This window comes from Neodiprion lecontei, chromosome 1 (assembly GCF_021901455.1).
Source record: "Neodiprion lecontei isolate iyNeoLeco1 chromosome 1, iyNeoLeco1.1, whole genome shotgun sequence".
NCBI lineage: Eukaryota > Metazoa > Arthropoda > Insecta > Hymenoptera > Diprionidae > Neodiprion > Neodiprion lecontei.
Genome location: NC_060260.1, coordinates 33617464 through 33639611, shown reverse-complemented (window position 1 = coordinate 33639611; position 22148 = coordinate 33617464). Strand labels below are relative to the sequence as shown.

At 39.9% G+C, this 22148-nt stretch overlaps 3 protein-coding genes and 1 long non-coding RNA gene across 11 annotated transcripts; 1 reads left to right on the top strand and 3 right to left on the bottom strand.

Annotated features, from left to right (window-relative positions):
* Positions 1-271: 271 nt before the first annotated feature.
* Positions 272-7076, bottom strand: LOC107220519. 2 transcript variants are annotated; one of them, XM_046744623.1, is made up of 3 exons: positions 6015-7076; positions 2473-5585; positions 272-2282 (listed from the first exon to the last, which is right to left on the bottom strand). In XM_046744623.1, the coding sequence occupies exons 1-3, from the start codon at positions 6571-6573 to the stop codon at positions 1977-1979; spliced, it is 3978 nt and encodes a 1325-aa protein (XP_046600579.1). In that variant the 5' UTR covers positions 6574-7076; the 3' UTR covers positions 272-1976. The 2 variants fall into 2 exon arrangements, with proteins under 2 accessions (XP_046600579.1, XP_015514639.2); XM_015659153.2 differs by having other exon boundaries at positions 2473-7076.
* Positions 7077-7677: 601 nt separating this feature from the next.
* LOC107220522 (organic cation transporter protein) lies at positions 7678-12289 on the bottom strand. Of its 3 annotated transcripts, none has more exons than XM_015659160.2 (8): positions 12158-12289; positions 11223-11400; positions 10841-11080; positions 10498-10756; positions 10114-10282; positions 9661-9962; positions 9282-9565; positions 7678-9088 (listed from the first exon to the last, which is right to left on the bottom strand). In XM_015659160.2, the coding sequence occupies exons 2-8, from the start codon at positions 11391-11393 to the stop codon at positions 8828-8830; spliced, it is 1686 nt and encodes a 561-aa protein (XP_015514646.1). In that variant the 5' UTR covers positions 11394-11400; positions 12158-12289; the 3' UTR covers positions 7678-8827. The 3 variants fall into 3 exon arrangements, with proteins under 3 accessions (XP_015514646.1, XP_015514645.1, XP_015514644.1); XM_015659159.2 differs by having other exon boundaries at positions 12070-12245; XM_015659158.2 differs by lacking the exon at positions 12158-12289 and adding an exon at positions 11494-11983.
* A 130-nt stretch (positions 12290-12419) lies between these two features.
* Positions 12420-14248, top strand: LOC124295283. The gene is made up of 2 exons (XR_006905188.1): positions 12420-13408; positions 13647-14248. It is a non-coding gene; the product is annotated as an uncharacterized LOC124295283 (long non-coding RNA).
* Positions 13768-21979, bottom strand: LOC107220523 (vitamin K-dependent gamma-carboxylase). 5 transcript variants are annotated; one of them, XM_046744667.1, is made up of 10 exons: positions 21174-21979; positions 19243-19517; positions 17688-18009; positions 17389-17571; positions 17127-17290; positions 16476-17014; positions 16114-16314; positions 15622-15860; positions 15150-15488; positions 13768-15080 (listed from the first exon to the last, which is right to left on the bottom strand). In XM_046744667.1, exons 2-10 carry the CDS (start codon positions 19496-19498, stop codon positions 14921-14923), a joined length of 2403 nt encoding a protein of 800 aa, XP_046600623.1. In that variant the 5' UTR covers positions 19499-19517; positions 21174-21979; the 3' UTR covers positions 13768-14920. The 5 variants fall into 5 exon arrangements, with proteins under 5 accessions (XP_046600623.1, XP_046600615.1, XP_046600628.1 ...); XM_046744659.1 differs by having other exon boundaries at positions 21186-21979; XM_046744672.1 differs by lacking the exon at positions 21174-21979 and adding an exon at positions 20424-20440.
* Positions 21980-22148: the final 169 nt, after the last annotated feature.

The window sequence follows — 22148 nt, the reverse complement described above, 5'->3', positions numbered from 1 at the left end:
TACAAACTGTACCTAGAAAACTTCAAAATTATATCATCAGATATAGAAATTTAGCAGCTGATGTCGAAGCTGCCCAATCTAAGCTATCGGTATTGAATATTAATACATTCAATGTTATAACGTGATTAACAAAACCATGTTTAGCAGCTATTCCATGCCATTTTGCTGTCAACTTACGTTTCTCTTAAATCTTGAAGTTTACATATATTCCTCTGAGCACAAACAAGCCGAGGTATATTCGAAAAATGGGAATAAATAAATATCACTTAGGTATTTGAAAATATTTTATTGTTGCATCAAAATTTTTTTGGATACAATTGGAAAATTGTTCTTCTCTGCCAAGGCCAATTATAACTTGAGCCGAAGTATGTACCCAAGTGGTACTTAATCAATACGCGAATGGAGATGCATTCTCCCCGAGTAAAATTACGCACTAAAATTTGAATGTAACTAATATTTATAATTCTTAAAATTAGTATATATTACGGAATCAATGTAAATGTAATATATTGGGTCTATTTACCACGATTAACTTGTTATACAAAATAATGAAATATATAAGTTACTTCAATATTTTACTATCAAATTTTTTTTTTGATGAACTCTATGTATACTAGTTCATTATTCAAAGTGCGAATAATTTTTGACGTTTTGTTTATACACTTTAGTGACAATCACAAGGGTATTTGTTACTTTATCTAAGATTTTAGCTTATTATATGTTGCGAAACTAAACCAATAGCAATTATGCGAATTAAATATAATGAGCCTGTGTTGAAACTCATCTAGTTTGCTGTCGAGCACGCGTTTGTTGCTACTAACGTTTGTTTATAATTCTGTTAATCGAGTTTCAAGAAAAGAGTTGAAAAATATTTAATTTCATGGTCAGTGCGCATAAAATAGGGATTTCTTGACGAGTTCGAAACTTACACGAGTCAAGAAATCTTTATGTGCGCACTTGCCACAAATCCCATTTTTGTGCTACGTGTCAAAAACTACAAACCAGTCGAGTTGTCCATGGAGATAGCACAGAAACATATTTACAGGCTCGGAGATTAAGCTTGTCATATAAAAACTATAATTTTGCTGACAACACTTAAACAAATATTAACTAGTAACCTAGTTCATGTATGGTGCAACGATATTTTTTTACTAGACGCCATTATATTTAGTACAATACATGGGTATGTTAGTTGCAGAAATATATGCACGGTAGGCATGCCTATCAATATATCATAAGTAGCTATCTCAACATGTTTCAGCAGCAATTATACCAAAAACATGAATATCAATATTATAGATTTTGTTATACCTATATATTTGATAGATTCACCGAATGATTTGCTTACAAATACTTAATATTTACAAAGAAGGCGATTTTTTGCAACTCATTGGATATCAGATAATATGCAGAAAAATTTAATTCTTTCTTTTATCGACTTTCAGGAGAGCATAACGAATGCCTTTCTTTTAAGAAAACGAAAAAGAAGGTATATTTAACAACACTTTTACCAATACTCAACTAAAGTCAAAACGTTAAAAGAATTGCAAGATTTTGAATCACCTTTACTACAGCTGCTAAATAATTATTAACAATCTGTAATTAAACTTAGAACTGCATGCAAAGTTTACGGAGAAATAAGTTCAGTCGTCTTAAATAAAATAAATGTGTATGCTGCTTCATTATGTTCAGCAAGCGTAATAATAATCTGAACAAATTTACAACCGTATGGAATTGAAAGTGTGCAGAAATTGTGGAGAGCAAAGAATAGATAGTATAAGTTTGATATGCAGTTCCATATCTAATGTAATGAAATTCAATTCACTAAAACATCATTCGCAACATTGAAACTGTAAGTATTCTGTAGTCTATATTTTCACCCGACCTATTCAATAGGTAATATTCTCTTATTGAGCATTGTCAACGAAGATGGAGTCCTATTTTTTTGCTTCAAATAGCCTACAGGCCATACGCCTCTATAGGACTCCATCTTCGTTGGCATTGTACATAATAGAAGCTGTAGCAAGATTAACCTCAGAATTGGCATCAGTTAGGTCCGGCAAAGATAACATAACTGGAATAACTTGTATTTTTCCAGTATCAACTTGCTGTTGAAAATGTACAACTGTTCCAGACTGCAGGATTTGATCCGTCATTTCGTCAGTTATAATCTCCGCACTCTCGAGGTTCTCCGCAGTCACTTCCTCGGTGTATACCGTACCATCTTCCATGTTCATTATAACTTCCGCCGCTTCCGAAGCCTCTCTCGAGGTCTCGTAGTCCTGAAATTTTTAGAAAAAAAAAAATAAAAAAAAAAAACATTGAGTAAGTATCACAGCGATGAATTTCGTTGTTAGTTACCGTTGCAAATACCAATTGAAATTACCTAACCCACTGTGAAAAGCAAAAAAATAAAATAGCCCTAGTATACAAGTTTCATTGAATTTTTTGAAAGAAATCTGTTTATCTCACCTGATCATATGCCTGTTCGTATTCTTCTCCCATATCCTCGGGCTCGTATTTCTCCATCTTTTCATCCACATACTGATCGTCGGTTTGGTCTTCATTACCATAATGAGCTTGAGCTTGCTCGTAGTCTTCCTGATCTTGCTCGGAGCAGGAAGTAAGTTCCACTGCTTGTATTTTTGGCTGTTTTGTATTTCTGCCTGTTACAATTCTCTTGAATCCTGATCCTCCCAAACTTTCATGTCTTCTTTCATGCTTATTTTTGTCACCCAGATACTTGAAGCGTTGTCTGCAAACACTGCAGGCGTAGGGTCTTTCATTAGTGTGCGTTCTTTCATGACAAACAAGAGCACTGACTTGTTTGCATCTCCATGGACAAAATCTGCATTGCAATGGTCGTTCGTCACTGTGTCTATTTTGATGATGTTTTATTAACTGAATTTTAGTTTTCAGATTAAAGCCGCATATCTCGCATGTGTACGGTCTCTCTTCAGAATGTGAGATCATGTGCGTTTTTAATCGAAGTTGATTAACAAATCTTTTCGGACAATGCGGACATGGCAATGTTCCCTCGAGCCTATTGTGCACCACCATCATATGGTGTCGCATTCTGACCTCTGACGTGAACACCTCATCGCACTCGGCACATTTCATAGGATCCTTTTTAACATGCGTATTTTTAATGTGAGTACGTAAAATCATTTCTGTCTTAAAAGTTTTTTCGCAATGGTAACAAGTTACTCGTTTCTTTTCAGTAGGTGCTAACGGATCCGACTTCACTTCACCAGGCAGAGCCTGATTATGAATGTGGGACATGTGCCATTCCAAAGACCGAGGGGAGATCATTGATCTGTTACAGATGTGACAGGTGTACTGTCTTCCATCCTTGTGAACTCTGTTCCTGTGAATCACAAGCATCGAATGATTCGGGAATTTCTCGCCGCATACTTGGCACGAGCATTCCTTCAAACCCCGACTATCGGTTTTCTCGTGCACTCTCATGTGCAGTCTTAAACCGTCTCTTCGATTAAATCCTACACCACAAATATCGCATCTGTATTGTCTTTGGTCCTCATGAATTCTAACGTGTTGCTTCAGCGTTGAACTGTTTTTGAACATCTTATCGCAGTGCGGACATTGTATGGTGTAAGCTTTGTGTGTATGCATATGCTTAGACAGACTATAAAATGGCACCAGTTTGTGGCAAACTGTACATTCTCTTTTGTTACCCACAGGCTGATGTTTGCGAATCCTATGGTGCCGTAGACTTGCAGGATTTTTAAAATCTGCACCACAATCCTCGCAGAGAAAAGCTCTCAGTGTTGTGTGGACAGATTTTACATGAAAGCTCAACTTCTGCTTGAATGCAAACTTTTTAGGGCATTTCGGACACTGAAATACTTTTTCCCAGCTCATGTGCTGCATTTTAATGTGCTGATCCAGCGTTCCTTGATGTTTGAATTTTTCCCCACAGTAATCGCATAGCTGGCCATACATACTGTCGCAATGCTTCTGTTCATGCTGTCGTTTTTTACCCTTTGAATCTAACATCAATTCGCAGTATTTGCATATCAACTTTTGCATGCACGTAATGTTGTGATTTTTTCTTGCTTTGTTAGTTGAGAATTCTGTGTTACAGTCTTCACAATAGTGCAGTATTTTGTAATCGTGCGTCTTCATGTGTTCTTGAAGCACGTCGTTGAAAGGAAATGTAGCTGGACAATAATCACATTCCAAATAATCTTCAAGGGGAATTGTTTCTTCAATAACAAACATATCATCACCAGAATTCTGCGACAACTCTACATCTTCTTTCATCACCATGTTGTGCCTATTCTCGTACAGTGATATTATATCTTCATCTTTCAATCTATTTATCACAATCTTTCTCTGTTTCAAATAATCCTCAAACTCTTTCAAATTTTTGTCCTTTTCTCCCAATATTCGTTCCAATTTTTCCTGGTTACCCTCAATACACGATTCATCAAATTCTTTTTGCAAAGATTCTCGTTTCTGCTTAGCCTCTTCCCATTTTTGTTCGAGTCGAGCCAACCTAGCCAAGTAATCCTCAGAACTTGGGTAAGGTTTATCCGTTGATGAGTGACACTCGTCTGATTTTTCACCATCTGCCTGAGACTCTTCGTTACATGGATTTTCTTCGCATGCCTCCAAATCACCTGGATCGTCTTTTATTTTTATGGTACAACTTTCTTCTCCAGTATTTTGAGAATATGTGCGATATGTCGATTTCCCTTCTGTTTTTATTGATTTGAATGATCCATTGTCGGTGGTCATCGTACTATTGGAGCCTAGAACTTGTTCTCTTCTTCTTTTATATTCTTCTATTTGTTCCTCTATTATTTGCTCTCTGATGTCAGGTTTTCGAAATTTATCGGAAAACAAATCTTTTTCTTTCATTTTCAATGCCTCATACTTTTTCAGCATTCTGTCTACTGGTTTCATATCGATCGCTGTATGGGAGAGATTTGTATCTTCGGTCTTTTCTCCTGGCTTGTCCATTTTTTTAACTTTTACCAATAACAATTCATTTGGCTTTGATCCTTTAACTGTTACATACATAATTCCATCTTCGTCTTTAGAACCAATGCTCATCGGATGATTCACACTCAACTTTTGCAGGGTTTTTTCTGAGATGGTAGAACTATTCAAATCTACCGAAAGACCGGTTTCTACAGCATCCAGGACTGACTTGGACGTAAGAGGTACCGACAGTCTTTTCTTTAATATGTTTGGCTGTTCTTTTGAATCAGTGACATCCTCTTCGGTTTCTGTTTTTATTACCTGTTTCACTGGGTTACGCAGATTTTCTTTACTGTCTCCAGCCTCGTATTTAACATAGGCCTTTTTTGTATCATCGTATTGATATACTGCAGGGGTTGCCGAGAGTTCTCCCTTGTGTGATTCAGACTCAGTATATGCTTTTTTAACCTTCTGGAATTCAGGCTCATCACGTTCGTCATTAGACCCATCATATTCAGAGCTATCCGCATGTAGTGGTAGATCTTCTGGGTCGAATTCCTCGATTGATTCATTGTCGTCGTTGCGATTAGGATCTGTGACATCTTCGAACCTATCTGCTGTGCCCTCATTCTCTGAAACTGATAACGGTTCCTCTTTCAATTTAATTGGGAGCAATTTTGCAGTATTAGAATTCTCTTGCAGTGAACGAAATGAGGACATTTTGGGCGGTCCAACGGATTTAGGTACACTTGCAGTATTATTTGTCTTTTTCTTAGCGTAAGTGTGCACATCTTTTTCAATCTTTACTACGGGAGTGTTCCAAGTGATAATTTTGCTCGTTTCGCTAGATTGTAACTCCTTCGAAGAGGGTCGTTCATTACCCAAGGGCTCACTGAGTGCCGTGTACATAGACTTTAGTTTGAACTCTGCCTTTTTAATTTGCATGAAAAATTTGTAACTCATTTTCAAATCGCATATGCAATCCATACACATTTGCGTTGATAAACTATCATTTTGATCTATGTCCTCTAAATGTTTCATTTGCTGATTAAGTCGCATCTGCATACCTTTGTCACTGAATATATCTACCAGTGGAAGTTTCAATCCCGCGCATGTCCGGCAATACTTTTTCAACTGTTGTTTAGCCTCATCTGATATTGCCGCAGTTCGTTTGTCTCGTAATTGAGTATTCATTTTCCTCAACTCGGCTAATCCCTTCACTAAATTTTGCTCAGAACTAGGCAACTTTAATCGAGGCGTTACTTTCTTTAATTGTGATAAATTTGTTATTTGAGAAAATGTTTGCTGTTCCTTAGGCGGAGCAACAACCACAGGGTTTGGTGAAGCGCTCTCGTCAACTTCATCCTGATCATGTATAATGATTATCGTTCCATCCTCAATGTTAGACAATTGGTCAATTTGCTTATCCTGAATGAGATCGATGTAGTCGTGGTCTGTTACGGCATCATTGACGGTGTCCCTAGTTGTTCCATCGGGCTTCCCTTTGGATTCTCCCAATGTTATCAGCTGTTCGGTGGATACTCCTGGTAAATTGCTACCCCTATCATCGTCATCGTCGTCGCCTTGGTAGGCAAAATATATCATTCCCTCCTCAGAGGCACTCATTTTTCTTTGCCGAGGTTAGGTCTTCTCAAATATAGCCATAATACATCAATGGTGAGAAGAATACAACTCTGTATATTATACAGTATCAGACGATCGTCCATAGATATTTTGTTCACTTCTGAACACCCGATTTCAAGGAAATATTTATGTTTTCAAACACTTTTTCAATATTTTGCCACCGTAAACTTTTCACTCGCGCTATCCAGATGGCGCGTGCCAAGATGGCGCCCTGAGCCTCGTTCACTATTTTAAATCATTACGACGGCGTTCTATGCTGCTGAAATTCATGACTTATCTCAAGTTCCCTTCTTAGCCTTTATCTTTCACCGTATTTATACTTGGGTAGAAATTGGCGGATTTATATTTAAATCTGCTGAAACGATGAGATTGGAAAATGTAATCAATTTTCATTGATTCGGCCAGTGCAACGACGGGCATCTTTGATAGAAACGATCGTTACGTTTTCCCTCATAACATGCTAAAAATACACGCGGCACTTTACGTGTGCAGTAGATATGGTATACCGTGTTGCGTATATAATCATGAGCCGCACTGGTTACGGTACTTCTGTACCTACTGTGCTAACATTATTTATGCTACGGCATGGAATATCTACCACAGGCTGCAACCTGTGTATGACGCCATCATGGTCTATCCGTATACGTATAGCGACAAATGAATTATGACTCAAATACGTGCCTATCAGCGATGTTCACAATAGGTTATGGTTATACGAAATTGCGTAACTCCGTCTCTATTTTGAGAATTATTCGCCATGATTCGCGACGATATTTTAACCTACGAAATATACACTATGATTATCGGAGGTAATAGTATATCCTACAGAATAGCAGAAAAATGTTATCATACGAGTTCCACTGTATTAGCTGGGAACCCATGTCGTTTACACGCGACGGCAGCTACAAGTAAATAACGGTAAACGTGAGCATCGTATTAATGTTTACTAATTCCGCTTGAGCTTGAGTGAAAAACAATAGTAGATACTGGTGTATTGAAACTGATATTTTTTTTAACCCAAGAAAAAAAATTGTCAATTCCTCGCAGTTGAGGCAGGAGAAGGTGATGGGAGTTTTGATAGTACCCATTTGTTTATACATATATTGACCTATGTTATACAAGTAACGATGTATTTATTGTGATACAATTTATAAAATAATATGGAATATGATATAATATAAGGATCAATTACATTTCCAGGTAGCATTTCATGCGTCCTCGGATCACGCGAGATTTCGATCGTCAGCGCTTTGCGACAAAATATTGCATGATTGTTGCATGGCGCCACACAACAAGCGAGCAAACATCAAAGCTACCACAAAGCTACACAAGGTCTGTCAAACAGCGCCTGCTGTGCATTCATACGTCGGTAGCGACGACAAAGTCGACTTTGACTTCAGTCGAAAATCGAATTTTGGTAGAAGGTAGTCGGTTACTCAGAATCGATCCTTCTCGACTTTTTGATATTTTTTCAACTTAATTTAAAATCTGAGATTAAGGTAGAAAATAATGAATAACTTCAGTTCTTAAAAGTCAACTTTCCGAGGTGATTAATCGATTTCGAAAGTTGTAAGATTCAAAATCGATCAAAAAGTTGAAATCCGTATAATACATATATACCTACACATATGTGTATATCATTGTGTATTGGCGCGAAAACCGGTAAAAATTTGATACGGAGACCTGTAATTCGGTTTCAAATAATGTTATTATATTATACAATATCTTCAACATGTACTCTTGTAGCTAAGAATTAGATACTGTTAATGCTTGTGGTATTGGGTATAGCATTTAGTGTACATAACATTATTTTTTAAAAAGTGGTCATTTTTAATTGTTTACATTACACAAACACTTTATTATTTTCTACTTTCTTCTACTTATTTCATTTAACTTGGTCAGCAGTATTAAAACCTGTAGTTACTTGGAATATTTAGCTACGTTTTATAAAATTAATGTAATCAAAGATATATTTATAATAACCGCATACAGCGGTTTCAGGATTTCTTCCATAAATCTTGTTGCAGTCAGTGCATTTCTTGTCGGTTCATCAGATAAGTCATTTTTTTATGCGGAAAAAGACAGATATATAGTGATTTGCCACCAGAGTCATCCACTTGCGCGTGCGACAGCCGTAACGTGAACTTGCAACAGAATGCTACCTTAGTTGCAACGATGGACAGTATCTCTGATTTACGCATTTATTGTACTATAACGCGAATTGGCGGGCGTATTTTTATCTAAACGAACAACAGTTTTTCAGTGATACGATTCCCCGCCCCTCGGCCAATTCCTCGTCGACGGTATCAGTCAAAGGTCTTCCCCGCGTTTCCGGTAGAACCAGGGACAATAATCCAGCGATGAGCGCCAAAACGCCACACAGTGTGCTGGGTCCCCACCAAACTTCTGCCCCTAATAGGTCGACCACGTAAGGCGCCGCAATGCTGCCAACGTGAGCCATGGTTGAGCTCGTCCCCACGGCGCTGTTTCGGCAAACCTGGATGCGCATGTCAAGCAAGACGTACGAATTAATTTAAATTCTTGTGCTTCGAATGGGATTTGAAATTTCCTCCTGACTGCAATTGCTGAGATGACGTCAGAAACTCTTACGTGACTTCGAGTGCTCGAGAAATATTTCGAGTGAGGTATGTGGATGTTTATACTATTGTTTTAAAACTTAATTTACTCACCGTAGGGAATAACTCAGAAGTGTGCAAGATAATGACGCTGAACACAGCGGCCACAGCTAATCTTCCCGTCAATGCAACTGCCGTGATAGCGCTTGTTTCTGCTTGAGGAATTAGTAAAATACTGAGCAGCGCTACGCCGGATATGGAAAATAAAAGAACTGTAACAGGACGGCGGCCCATTATAGCTAAGAGTGGTAATGGTACTAGGTACGCTGGTATTTCAGTGGCTCCTGTCAGAAAGGCATACAAGTATCGATTGGCCGAAAAGTTGTCCACGTTTAGTGCTGAAATATGAGATAAATTCGGATTGCGTATCACTAACCGTATCGTTTTGATGAACAATAAATATAACTCGCAAACGATCAGGCATTACTCTCACCAATTGCGTAGTATGAAAGCGACGTGGCGGCCCATGCGAAGTACGCGATGAATATTCTCTTCCGCAATTCCACGTTGCGGACTAACTCGATCAGACTTTTCCATTTTTCAGAAAAACTTAGCTGTTCGTTTGAAGCTTTAGCGTCTTGTCTTTGCGCATAATTCTTGTCATCCTTTTCGTCTGCTGCCAGGGCATGATTGTCATTAGCCGCGTAAATGGGACCGTATGAACTTTCGATAATTGCTTGCGCCTCTTTGCGACGATTTTGAGACATTAACCATCGCGGGGATTCTGGCATGAACCTGAAATTGTTTAAAACATTCGTCATCTCACATCTCTTCAATATACCGGCAAGACCTTGGCACAGTGAAACAATTAAGCGAGTGTTGGTTGTTAGTGCAGCAACCAGATTGGTTAAGCGTGCATTCGTTTCATCTTGACAGTAGTTGTTACCAGCAATGGAGAAGCAAGACAATAGCCGGTACGGTAATGGCTAATTGAAGAAGTTTCCAATCATGTACCAAGTACGCGATTCCCGGGAGAATCATCATTCCGAATGGATAGCCCATACTGTAGACGATGCCCATCCAGGCTCTGTGTTTGGGACCAGCAACCTCTGTTACTAATTACGAATTCTCGATTAATTTTGATCCAACTATGCATTAGTTAAGAACCGCATTTTGCTTAAATTAAACGCAGTGCAGCATGAAAGTTTGTGCGCTAAGGTCTACTTATTTTGATCTGCTAATTGTTTTGTTTGTTAAAGCATAAATAGCAGCGTCAATTTGCGATAAAAGCGCAACTTCGAGGTATACGATTCTAAACTTCAATACTTACAAATCGTGAAGGAAGAATGATAAATTGCCGAATTACTGACTCCAATCAGAGCTCGGAGTACCATGAAAAGCCAATACCAGGGAGCAACGGCGCTAAAGGGTCCAGCGACGATCAGTAACAAAGCACCAGCTATGTAGCTGGTTCGTCTTCCGAACTTGTCGGCGATAATGCCGAAGGTACTAGCGCCGAGAAATTTTCCCAAGGACAATGCCATCTGGACGCTGCTTCGTAATGCGGTTCTGTCACAGACCAGATCCCACTGTAATTCATCAATACCGTCAATTAAGAGTTATTGCCAGCCAACCAGAGATTTGACCGCAAGACTGTAAATGAGCGAGCGTACTTCAGCGACGATTGACGTCCCGTCGATGTCATCGGCGTAGCTGATCGCCGTGCAGCTTTCGCTTCCTGGATTGTCATTTGAGCTCACATAGTCCAAGGCACCTTCAAATCCCAGCTCAGCCAGATACGAGTAATTGTAAGCGTACACGGAACAGGATGACGCTGATGATATGTTTTTAATTTGGGAATCAGTCCAGTTGGCCGCCGACAACTCCGGGACTGCACACCAGTGAGTGGGTACCTGTATGGACATGCGGTGTTGGATTCAAGTGACAAGGTGAAGGTGTTTACTCGATTATCAATTTTCTTGTGCACATTCCATGTTATTATTCGCGTACACCTCACGCGCATCCTTCCTACTGCGTTTTTCTCGTCGACTGTACCTCGGCTAAAAAAACGTAGGACGTCGCGTGGAGTCCGTTGAATAACGTGGGCGTTGCAGTAAGGGCAAAAACAAGCCATAGCAACTTCGACCCCTCGCCGAGTTTGTCGAGCGCATATTCTAATTCGTCTTTTTCATCTATTTTCTTTTTACCTCCTTCCTCTTCAGCCATTGCGTCTCTGGAACATTTCAATAACGGTAATTAGATATTCACAAGATTTATTAACGATATGGGCGAACTGCGAAATTGTAAAATTCAAAAAACTGCGCACTGTATAAGACTCGCTGCTGACATTCTGTGGTGAATGATGCGAAACTAGTTTTAGACTAAATTATTCTAGAAGTCACGCTAACCAAAGAACGCTACTCATCTCAGCACATAAGCTAAGCATATGTTGGACTACGTCATTAGAACAGTTTTTCGAGCGTGATATGTTTGGAGTTTAGCTTTTTATCAAGTAAAGTAGAACACTATATGTTGACAATGAAGATACAGGCAAAGGCAGGCGGGCCTGTTTGCAAACAATTACATTAACACGTGTTTCGCGGGATGGAGGGGGTGAATTAATTCTAAATCAGGCCATTATATCTGTCTTTCCTCAGAGGTATCGAATTGGCCTGTCAGCGTTAATTGAAATTAGTGCTAATTAGCTAGCGCGTAAGCTGGTGAGGATGCTTTTGGAACCCAACGATCACGGCATCAGCGCACTCGAAATTAGTTTGCAAGATTTTACATCCGTTCCAAGATAAACTTAGATATACTTCGAAATGAATGGTAAGCAAACAAGATTAACGTTTCGATAGAAATGCGCTCTTGTCATTGAATTGACTATTCAATTGTTGTTTACCGAGGGGCAAGATCAGGCAACGTTGTTACGGTCTACTTTGCTCCGGAGTTACGTAGTTTCAACGAGAAATTCAAATTGTCAACACTACCATGTTCGAATTTCCGTTTACCCGTCTGAGGCCGCACAAAATCAACACGCTCCGCGCTCGTAAAATTTGGTCAGTTGCGCACGCGTCTTCACAGCCGACGGCGGTTTGCTCACTACGTCTACAGCTTCGGAGCTCTGGCATAAACAGCCTTGCCTATTTTCCCCCTCTTTGATACGAGTACATACCTATGTATATCTACCGACTTCCGCGCGTGTACGTCGTTTACGTTAGTAGGCATTCGATTCGCCACGACTTATCCTCACACGCCGCGTGAACGCATTGTCACACGCTCTTTGATAGTAGGTACCTTATGTCCGTGGAATTTGATATTAGTCTAGTGCATTAGTCCATCTCATGGTCATTCGATTACAGGTGGACCTAATCGTATCCGTCAACGGTTTCGATAATTAATCGACCCAACGTAAAACAATAAACAGCTCTAGTATTCTCCCGAGTCATTGTCAGATACAGGAATTGAATAATAATGGGACGCCACGCAGCTTACGATGTTACTATAACTTCGGTTGATTTGAGAATAAAAATGTTTAACCGCTGTTCTTTTACTCGATGTCTATAATACCAGCGGCGTTTGTTTGTCGGTTTAAAATACCAACTGTCTCAGCGACGTCCAGTCACGTTCGTTCATTTGACGTGTTCGGTAACATATCCGATTGTAAAAATGTTCATTTATGGTTGAGAAACTTTATCCGTATTGCGAATCACACGTATTCTTCAACGCGTATACCGAACCTAGATTTTGTCGAAACGTTTTTTCTTCATCTCTAGTCAATTTAAAAATTTGTTCACGGTACATTCCCAAACTTTTTCGTAGATGTAAGTAATTTTGTTCGTTCCTTATTGCTCTACTTCATTCATGTTAACTCGGAACTAATACGAATTGATGAAACCACAAAAGAAAGCCTGCTATGAACACTTATGGTGCAACTGTTATCCTAAAATCGATACAGTTATCATTGTGTATACAAACGTACGTTCAGATTTATATACATATATGTACTGCAAATTAAAGTATCTCACACACAGAATGGCACAATGATCCTAAGATGATGCGGTACAGTCAGTGTTTACTAACCGCGTTAAACGTCATGCTTTTTTACTACTTACTTTTTTAGGCACCGACGTAATAATGCCGTAGTCAGCGCAATAATTCAACATGCAATGCCGAACGAAAATATCTAAAAACCGTTATGTTTCACGCGAGTGCAAAGCCAAGAAGTGTCTTCCTTCATGGTAAGTAATTTAATTACATGAGCACGTTTTTTAGCACGATTGTTTCGTAAAACCAAACTTCTTTTTGTATATTCGTATTCGACACATCAGCGATGCGTAGGCTTTGATAAAAGTTGAAATAAGTGACATTTAACGCCGTCGTTAAACATTGATTATAGATTTCTCTAAGCATACTTTGCCTTTCCGTGTAGACTGCACGTGTTCGGGAATTTTTATGAATACAGTGTTGTCGTTACAGTAGTTATCACGGCATCGTTGATGCTTCGATGTGCTGTAGCGGTCGGTGATCGGTGCGATAATGGATCGGCTATTTCACAAATGTGTGGATGTGGTTAATGAATAGATAACCACGATAACCGTTTATGGTGAAAATAATGAGTGTTTTATTTGAGCTCGATTGTAATTACGCGGTACATGCTGAAGTAACTTCGCACCTATGGTTCCCAAAACATTTAATATATATCTATAATTACATACAACTCCATTATAGGTGCATCCGCTTTGTAAATTTCTTGTCGATTTTTACAATTTCGGTTGTAGATGTTTGCCAATAGGCACAAAGCTCAGGACAAAGCGTTTAACATTGTTAACATACATCAGTCGCGATAATGTACAGAATTGTAATATTAATTTGGATCTATTTTCATCATATTTCTTATTACAACTTTTATTCTACATGTACATATTGTATAAAATATATTTTCTAGCGTGATCTTATGTTCGTATTTTATCACTACCTTGTACTTCCTTGTAAAACTTTGTGCGTTGCTTCGGTATTTATGTATATAAATAAAAAGTTGTATAATCATACAAAACTTATCTAACATGACGTGTAATTTATAAAAAAATGAAATATTCAAACCAAAGTAAAACATTTGTACCTTACTATTAAAGTACTCCGTATAAGATATTTTTATTTGGCTTCTCAAAGCGCTAAGTTCTACATTTTGTAAATCAGTTAGTCTCGGTTATCTATTTGCATATTTACACGTTGTTGCAATACTTGCAAAGACTTCTCTGCTGTAAGATAATTCAGAACGACACTTGCGAATTCGACATCGGTACGGGCTTACTGCTTGTAGTAAGGCTTAGATAACCCCCTATCATAACGTATATACTATAAATAAGTGATTGATAAATTGAAGGCTTCTATTGTCACTTAGGACATTCGGGCCTCGTAACCATTATCATTTAAATCATTTCGCAAATCACATTTCACGGCACTCATCAATCGTGATCGTGTAGATGATACACGGCTATAGTAGTAAATATTTTGGACTTCCTATAATGTAATTACCTTTATAACATTTTATAACATTAAATCAATTAACGAAATGATGATGCAGAACCGCACGATCCGGTTAATAAACGTTGCCATTTCCTAATATAAATAGGTAAACCCCTATGTATAATATACATTGTATATACATTATACATACATCACAAATTATTTGACTTCTCGGATTAAAAAAAAAATATACATGTGTAACAAACGTACGCGAGTGGTTCAAATTAGTTGACCTGAACTCGGCGCAGCATGGGCACGTCGTAAGCGAAGTAAAAAAATGCGTCAGCGATATGTCCAAGGGTACGTTTCCAGGCATTCAATTTGTACCTCATTTCTTTGAAAATCGGAAAGACATCTTTTGGTTTTTCTGGTGGTTCGATTCTCCTGAAAACGTAACATGATCATGTTAACGATAATTCATAATTTATTAGTATTTTTTTTAAAAGCTTAAACCTTTCCATCGCTTGAAATATGTACCCTTCTCTTTCGAGTCTCTGCTTGGTACCGTTAGTAAAAGTGTACATCAGGCACGCTGGGTGAAAGCTTATCGTTTGTACATTATGGAATTTTCCTGGACTTATTTCGAGGTGATTTCCTTTGGAAATCGTAACCCCCTGCTGCCAATCATCTTCGGTGTAGATTACCTGACCTTCGAGCACGGTCAATGTCACGTTAGACAAATCTCTGTCAATGTAATTCTCGAGTTCCATTCCCGGATAGTCCGCTACGAAAAGCACATCCGTATAGTTGGACCAGGAGTAAACGGCGCGTTGAATCTCATCCAGTTTATTCCTATGACACAAGAAAATATATTATTATCGGGTGACCGATTATCCTATCGTTTTAGGTTTTGTATTTTATTTTCAAACAGCTATACATATAGGTACTAGAGAACAAAAGTCAAAGTCTAATCGATTCGATTTACCGATAGGAGCTGAATTGCGTCATTAGAGGCATCAGGTAAGAAACTGGTTGGAAGGGGTGCCATTCCGCAGTCAGAAGGTCTAGTTTAGGATTGAATACTCTTTGGAGGAAACGTCCGTTCAGAGAACACCATACGTCGATATAAATGCTCAAGTTGTTCGAGAGTCTTGCCCAATGATCTGCTACACGTGGTTGTTGCCCAGTCTTCAATGCCTTTTGCCTTTCGCTCATAAGATTGTCCTAAAAATGGTCGAGTGTTTGCATTGTAGGGCAGGTAATGATGCCAAATTTTAATTAAATTCTTACATGTAGTAGCTTATGAATCACTTTTTAATTTTTCAAGTTGATACATCGCGATTAAGACTTGTTAGAGGTTGATTCAGCGATAATGCGGATCACAAGCGCGTGACTGGGTTTACTGCGGTGACTAACAGTTATTTGCGGGTCTGGGATTGAGGTACTTAATTAATTGGGTAATGAATGTAAATCATACCTTTAAACAATGAGCGTATTGTTTGACCATGTCACCGTGCTTAGACCACCGATCTCCCTGGACCCACGCTTGCGGATCTAAGTAATGATCTTCGTTGTGTACGTTATCGTGTATCTTAATGACGACCAAAATAGTATCCCAGGAGTGAACCATCATGTCCCAAGAATATCCGTATAAACCTGGGACCCAATTATTGTAACCCTGAAATAAAGTCCGGCGAGTGTAGTTATAGATTGGCTTTTGAAATGCACTAAAACATTACAACAGTCAATATTTAATAACATAAAATCTTAGGCACTCAGCTTCTCTCCGAGCTTTAACAAGAGGAATTGTTTTTTTTTTTTCAGGGATCTGTAATGTACCTTTGTGATGAAATGCGAGTAAGGCAAGAAGAGTTGCATGAATACGTGGAAGAGCAAGAGTCCAACGACGGTTTTTTGTTTCTTGGTCACGTTCAGTTTACGAAACAATTTCTTTTTTCGCCCGTGGGCGTATTTCGGATGAACGGGAGTCGATTTCCCGTTTAATTCTTTCTGCTCTTGTTTACTAAAACAGTTGTGGTGATCACTTTCTTCCATCGAGTCATCTTGATATTTGCTTGCATTGGAATCTTCTTGATTTCTTTCATCGTCACTTGTCTCTACCGCATCACTCTGAGTCTCGGTCTTAGAAGCGGCATCACCAGAAAAATATTTCTTCTCTTTTGAAATGAAATTATCACTTTGTTCCATCGATTTTCCAATTCTATTATAACACTGATTCTTGTGCTGGTTTTCATCCGGGACTTGATTGCTCTGCAAATCGCACTTGGAACGACCAACGAACCAGCCTTTGATTTTCATCGGCCAATCAACGTGACAAAACAGAGGCATTGTGGCCAGGCAGACGTACGGGAACATCCCTGAATGGAATTGAAAAATATTTCGGGTTAAATACAGACTTTGGGGATACAGAAATGGATGATTGTGCTTATAGCTTATGCTTTCACAATTTTCCAAAACTGATCGTCTCACCAATGTGAAAAAGACGGGAATTCATAAGATGAAAACTGGTGCAAAAAACCATAGCAGGCAGTCGCGTCCGGTCAAACAGCATCCAGAAGCCAACAGTCAAGTCAAAAAGGAATGCGAACCAGTGAACGATGAGAAAGTCGATCTGATCGGTACTTAGAAACACCCTGAGGAAAGGTAAATGCGCCGCGTAATTTCCGTAATCCTATCGTGTAACTATTGATACGCCATTACGAAATATGCTATAATTGAAATAGCAACTTACTTGAATGGGTCGAAAACCCAATGCCTGGAGAGATTCATCATCGCGTAGCCATCCAGCCATTCTTTGCTGGACTTTTTCAGCCCAGCCAGGAAGTACAAGGCAAAGAATTGGAATTTGAGGATAAAATAGTTCCAAAGAGGCACGCTGTTGTCTCCTGATTTGTACGATTTTGCATCCAGTGAACTGTAACGGATGGAAAATTTGTGAATTGTTGGAATGATTAATACGACGTGACAACCCAGCTCGACACCACGACTCGTCCTGCTCATTGGTATGAGAAATGACACGCGTTTACTCACAAGTACTTGTTGGCTCCGGTGCCCCAAAACAGTATCGCGACAACGCCGTACAAGTAGCTGTGATTATTCCAGTTCATTTTGTCCAGGATAAAAAAGTACCAGTACGGCAGGAGAAAACAACCGCATGCTAGCTTGAAGCTGAACCCAATCATGATGCCTCCTGCGCCGAGCCACATCAGGGTGTACAACGCGATGGTCCATGGCAATCGAGGGGGCTTCATTCCGTGGATCAAAGGAAAGTGACAAGTCATTGGATCCCCCCATTTAAGGTCAATGTCAGAAAAGCCTCTCTCCTCCACGATGTCGATCACCATGCATAGTCCTGTAAGTGTAACAGTGGAAAATGTTAGGCTGAATTAGCATCTTGAACTTTGATTATCGTCAGATTATCTATCGACTGCTTATGCACTTGCAGAATAATCAAGATAATCCATCTTCACAATTGTGGTCCACCTCACGTGGGCGCTGGGCTTTATTTTGACTGGCTCCGTTTGACCTTTAAGTCTGCCGCATGGAAAAGTGTACGTACGCATATCCTTATCGGGTTATATCCGACCAGTCAGAACTTACCTACAGCGGAGATGGAAACGAGTAACAAGTAACAAGTAACGAGTAACAAGAGACACGCTGCATCGTACCGAGTCAAGCGGCAGTCATACTTTCACTGAAGAGAAGCGTCACAGGCTTCGCGTTAGACGTGGGTGGTAAAGATAAAACTCGTATTAATGCAAGGTGACAACGACTATTTGTGCATTCACTGTGGTTATCTACTCGCTTCTATCGACATTCTTCATAAAATTGTCGGGTTAAATTGAGCAATTATGCATTTTCGTACATTATTATAACACTTATTACCCGTTAGCTAGTCAGTTTATCATCTGATTCTCGTTGGACTCGGCATTTTAAGCTGACTTTGCACACGCGCCGTAGTGGGTGTAACTTGATTCTGCGAGTACCGAGTTGCGATGGTCAAAAGAGCGGCGACAGTCAAAAAGACCGAATCGTAAATTCACTAAACAGACTTCGCGATTACTGATCCGGCTTATCAGGCTCGTAGATCAACATTTCTCGAATGAAACGCGAGCCGAGTCATTACCAACCGAGCACGGTGAACTCAAATAGTATATAATTTTTCGACTCTAAAACGTTGCTCCATATCCTTGAGAACCGCTGATGTAAAAGACTAAAGTTGGTGACGGTGTTCGTAAGGAAGAATGCGGGTTAAGAGGCATGATGGCTAATTGGAAGGTGGGCGCCGGTTTTCATCAAAGAGTGATTAGATGCACACCCGAATCCTGGCCTACGGATTCTTGGATGACGGTGTATAAATATTTCAAACACTGTAATTAGTTGCGTAATCCAAATCAAAATGACAGGTTCGATACTCGGTGAGCCCAGTTGCGAGATGGACATTAATTTTTATTACTATGGAATTAAAAACTTGTTTCAGAACCGCTGGTTCATACAGATTATTGACCCTCACCGATCGATTAGTGTAAGGTTTTTCATCATCCGACTTTACAGACAATCCAGTAAAGTGTTTGATCTGGCTTACCGAAAAGCGCGCGAGCCACTCCGAGGGATGCTGGGTTTGTTGATCGGTACATCAGAGCGACAAATTTTTCGTAGCTCTTGAGGTCGTCGAGGCGGAAGCCGCAAACCTCCTCGAAGGCTTTGTCGCTAGGTAGCATCTCCGAGAGCTGAACCGTCCAGCTCTTGATTTCGGGCTTATTTTCATCGGGCTCAGCACACCCTCTACATTTGGGCGCAGATTTTTCGGCCACATTCGAACACTTTAACCGTTGTCTCATTTTTCCGGAATCCTAGTATCTGAAACAATGCCATCGGTCATTAGATCGCGGTTATTTTACACTTGTTTAAACGGCTTCTCTCAGTCACTGATCATTCATTGTCAACGCAGTAAAATCATAAAATTCAGCTTTGACACTATTCCTTCTCTTTCTCGTATTCACAGCTGGTCTAATGGTTTCGATGGCAACGAAAATCGTAATGTAACGTCAGCGATAATGCATTCCCATATTTTAACGCACTGTTTCACGAGTGACAAATAATTTTACAAGCCAAGTATATTAGAAAGTTGCGAAAAAATTGTGCGAAGTCGAAATTCATTCCTTACTTACCGCCGACGATTAACGTGGAGGTGCGTTTTTCGATGAGCTTTTGCTGCATTCGGTGTAAAACCCGGAAATTTTAAAGGAATCAATCCGCGCTAAGTGACAGAGTGCACTGCTAATGTATGTTGATTGAATAAGTGATACGGGCAATTCCTGTGAAGTAATTCTCTCTCGTGTTTTGTTAGCTCGCGTAACGTCATTTCCAAAAATCGTGGGAATGTATCGGGTTTGAAACTGAAGTCTGTCGGTGTGTTAACCGGTCGAAAAATTCATATTCTTTTTAAAAATCTGCGAATTTACACACCACGGATAATTCTAACCACACCAATAATTCATTCGAAAACTATTCACTCATCGTTGGACGTTTGATGCAAGTACGTGTCGGCTAATATCTAATCGAATTTGTAAAAACTTTGAGGTAATTAAGAATTACTCTCAATTATTACGTATACCGACGATGCCGCGAGGTGACCAACAACTGCAGATTAGAAACTCGGTACCCGCGACCAGCTGACTAGATGTACTTAAGCAAACTGGACTCGTTGTCCCACCGAACGAACAGACGAACGAATGAACGAACGAACGAACGAACAAAACGCACCAACAAACGAACGGGCGGTGTAACTGGATGCTAGATATGATTTATTCGTGCTCACAGAGACTCCGGTTAACAAATGGGCGCAGACGGCACGTTTGTTCTTATTTTTTCGACTCGGTGCTGACCGGTTCAGAGACGTTAAGTCTAGGCATCGTACAGACCACGTTTAATTATCTTGATTGGTAAGAATCCCTCTGTTTCAATTGACACAATTACTAATTAAGGATTCAAAAAAGTTTACAATTGTAATGTCACGTCGTGCCTCGAAACTATTGTGAACACTTGTTTACTTGCTCGTACTGTTTTCATGGTTGCATGCACGGAACAGTTGAAAAATAGTCTTATCTGATCATTGCTTAGAATTTATTTCTCCAATCCACTAATCAGCTTTATACATATAACGCTGAAATAAAGAAACAATGACATTCAGATCGAGATGTTGAAGTGGACGAATTGCTCCTGACAGACGAAATTGCATTTACCGTTGATATACTGTTTTAAAATTTTTACTACATTTCGTCATTGTCTATTGTGTAATTTGCGCGCTCTAACGTAATTTGATGACTGCTTGCTACGAGTCAACAACACGCGCGTGCAGCCCTGGCGGCGATTTGAAAAATGTTTGAAAAATATTTGAAAAACGTCAACAACCCATGCACTCATCAGACACACATTTTCATAGAAAAGCAGAACATAGGCATTGCCTTAGATGATGTTTAATCTGTAAGGAAACTGTGTCTGATTTAAACTTACATTAAATCTTACCAAAAGCACGTCGTTTTCTTGAGGGAGAAACCCACCGACCCAGCTGACGTATCGGAGACTGACGGAGTTCTGTCTGCGGATCCCAAAGTAACTTCTCTCCTGCGGTAGGAAGCGACGGCTGCTGTCGCCAGGCAACCTGGCTGCCTATCGACCCGCGCTGGCGCGATTCTATCTTCTACCTTCCCAGAGTGGTCTTCGGTCCTTCGCCCATAACCGAGAATTCTTGTGTTCCGACCAGGATGGCTTTTGCGTCGAGGAACTTCATCCGCACGTACATCTGGTGCTCAGGATATATGTATCGCGGTCAATCCTCGGTGAACCTCGACTCTGACGATGAGGGTAGAGACTTGGGTTCACCAACGTTGGTACCTCATCCGTGGAACTTTCTTATTGGTACCAGTCGCCACGTTGCTTCTTCGCGCTGAAGATGTGGAGGCACGTCTGAGAATTTTACGACTGCTAAACCTGATTCGGCTATAAAACGGTCCCGTATCTTATACCTCCCGTCTGCCTTGGCTACAGGTATGTTCCAGGAAAGGTAACCTTTGACATATGATACCAATCCACGTTGTCGCATACAAACTCAATTCTTTGTGCCTTTGTCGACCCGATGGATCGGTGTAGGTGTGATCCTGGTCTCCGTAGCGATTGTCAACATCGTCGAAAATTACTGATTCTCAAGAGATCCATGGCACTCCGAAGGAATTGCTCAATGCACGGCTCAGTATACCAGACGGCCGAGATCTGGAATGTTTAACTTTATACTCCTATCGCGATTATTAATATCATTGGGAACCGCGAGCGGCTGGTGGTCGGAAAGCGACTGATTGTGAATCGTGGAGTCAAGTATATCTCGATACAGGAGTCAAAGATCAAAGATTCTCGGACGAGTAATGCATTCTCGACAGTACCACTCATCGCCAATAGCTGATTTGTCGATTCACCCCGGGAGGCCGGGTTTTT

Excerpts from the sequence above, each read along its gene's own strand:
- LOC107220519 (XM_015659153.2), bottom strand. The coding sequence starts at position 6,573 with ATGAGTGCCTCTGAGGAGGGAATGATATATTTTGCCTACCAAGGCGAC. Across the intron at positions 2,283-2,472 it reads ACGAACAGGCATATGATCAG|GACTACGAGACCTCGAGAGA; the intron begins GTGAGATAAACA and ends TAAAAATTTCAG.
- LOC107220522 (XM_015659158.2), bottom strand. The coding sequence starts at position 11,516 with ATGTCAGCAGCGAGTCTTATACA. Across the intron at positions 11,401-11,493 it reads TCAGCAGCGAGTCTTATACA|AGACGCAATGGCTGAAGAGG; the intron begins GTGCGCAGTTTT and ends GAAATGTTCCAG. Across the intron at positions 10,283-10,497 it reads TCATTCTTCCTTCACGATTT|TAACAGAGGTTGCTGGTCCC; the intron begins GTAAGTATTGAA and ends ATTCGTAATTAG.
- LOC107220523 (XM_046744667.1), bottom strand. The coding sequence starts at position 19,498 with ATGAGACAACGGTTAAAGTGTTCGAATGTGGCCGAAAAATCTGCGCCC. Across the intron at positions 18,010-19,242 it reads AGTGGCTCGCGCGCTTTTCG|GACTATGCATGGTGATCGAC; the intron begins GTAAGCCAGATC and ends TTACACTTACAG. Across the intron at positions 15,861-16,113 it reads AATACGCTCATTGTTTAAAG|GACAATCTTATGAGCGAAAG; the intron begins GTATGATTTACA and ends GACCATTTTTAG.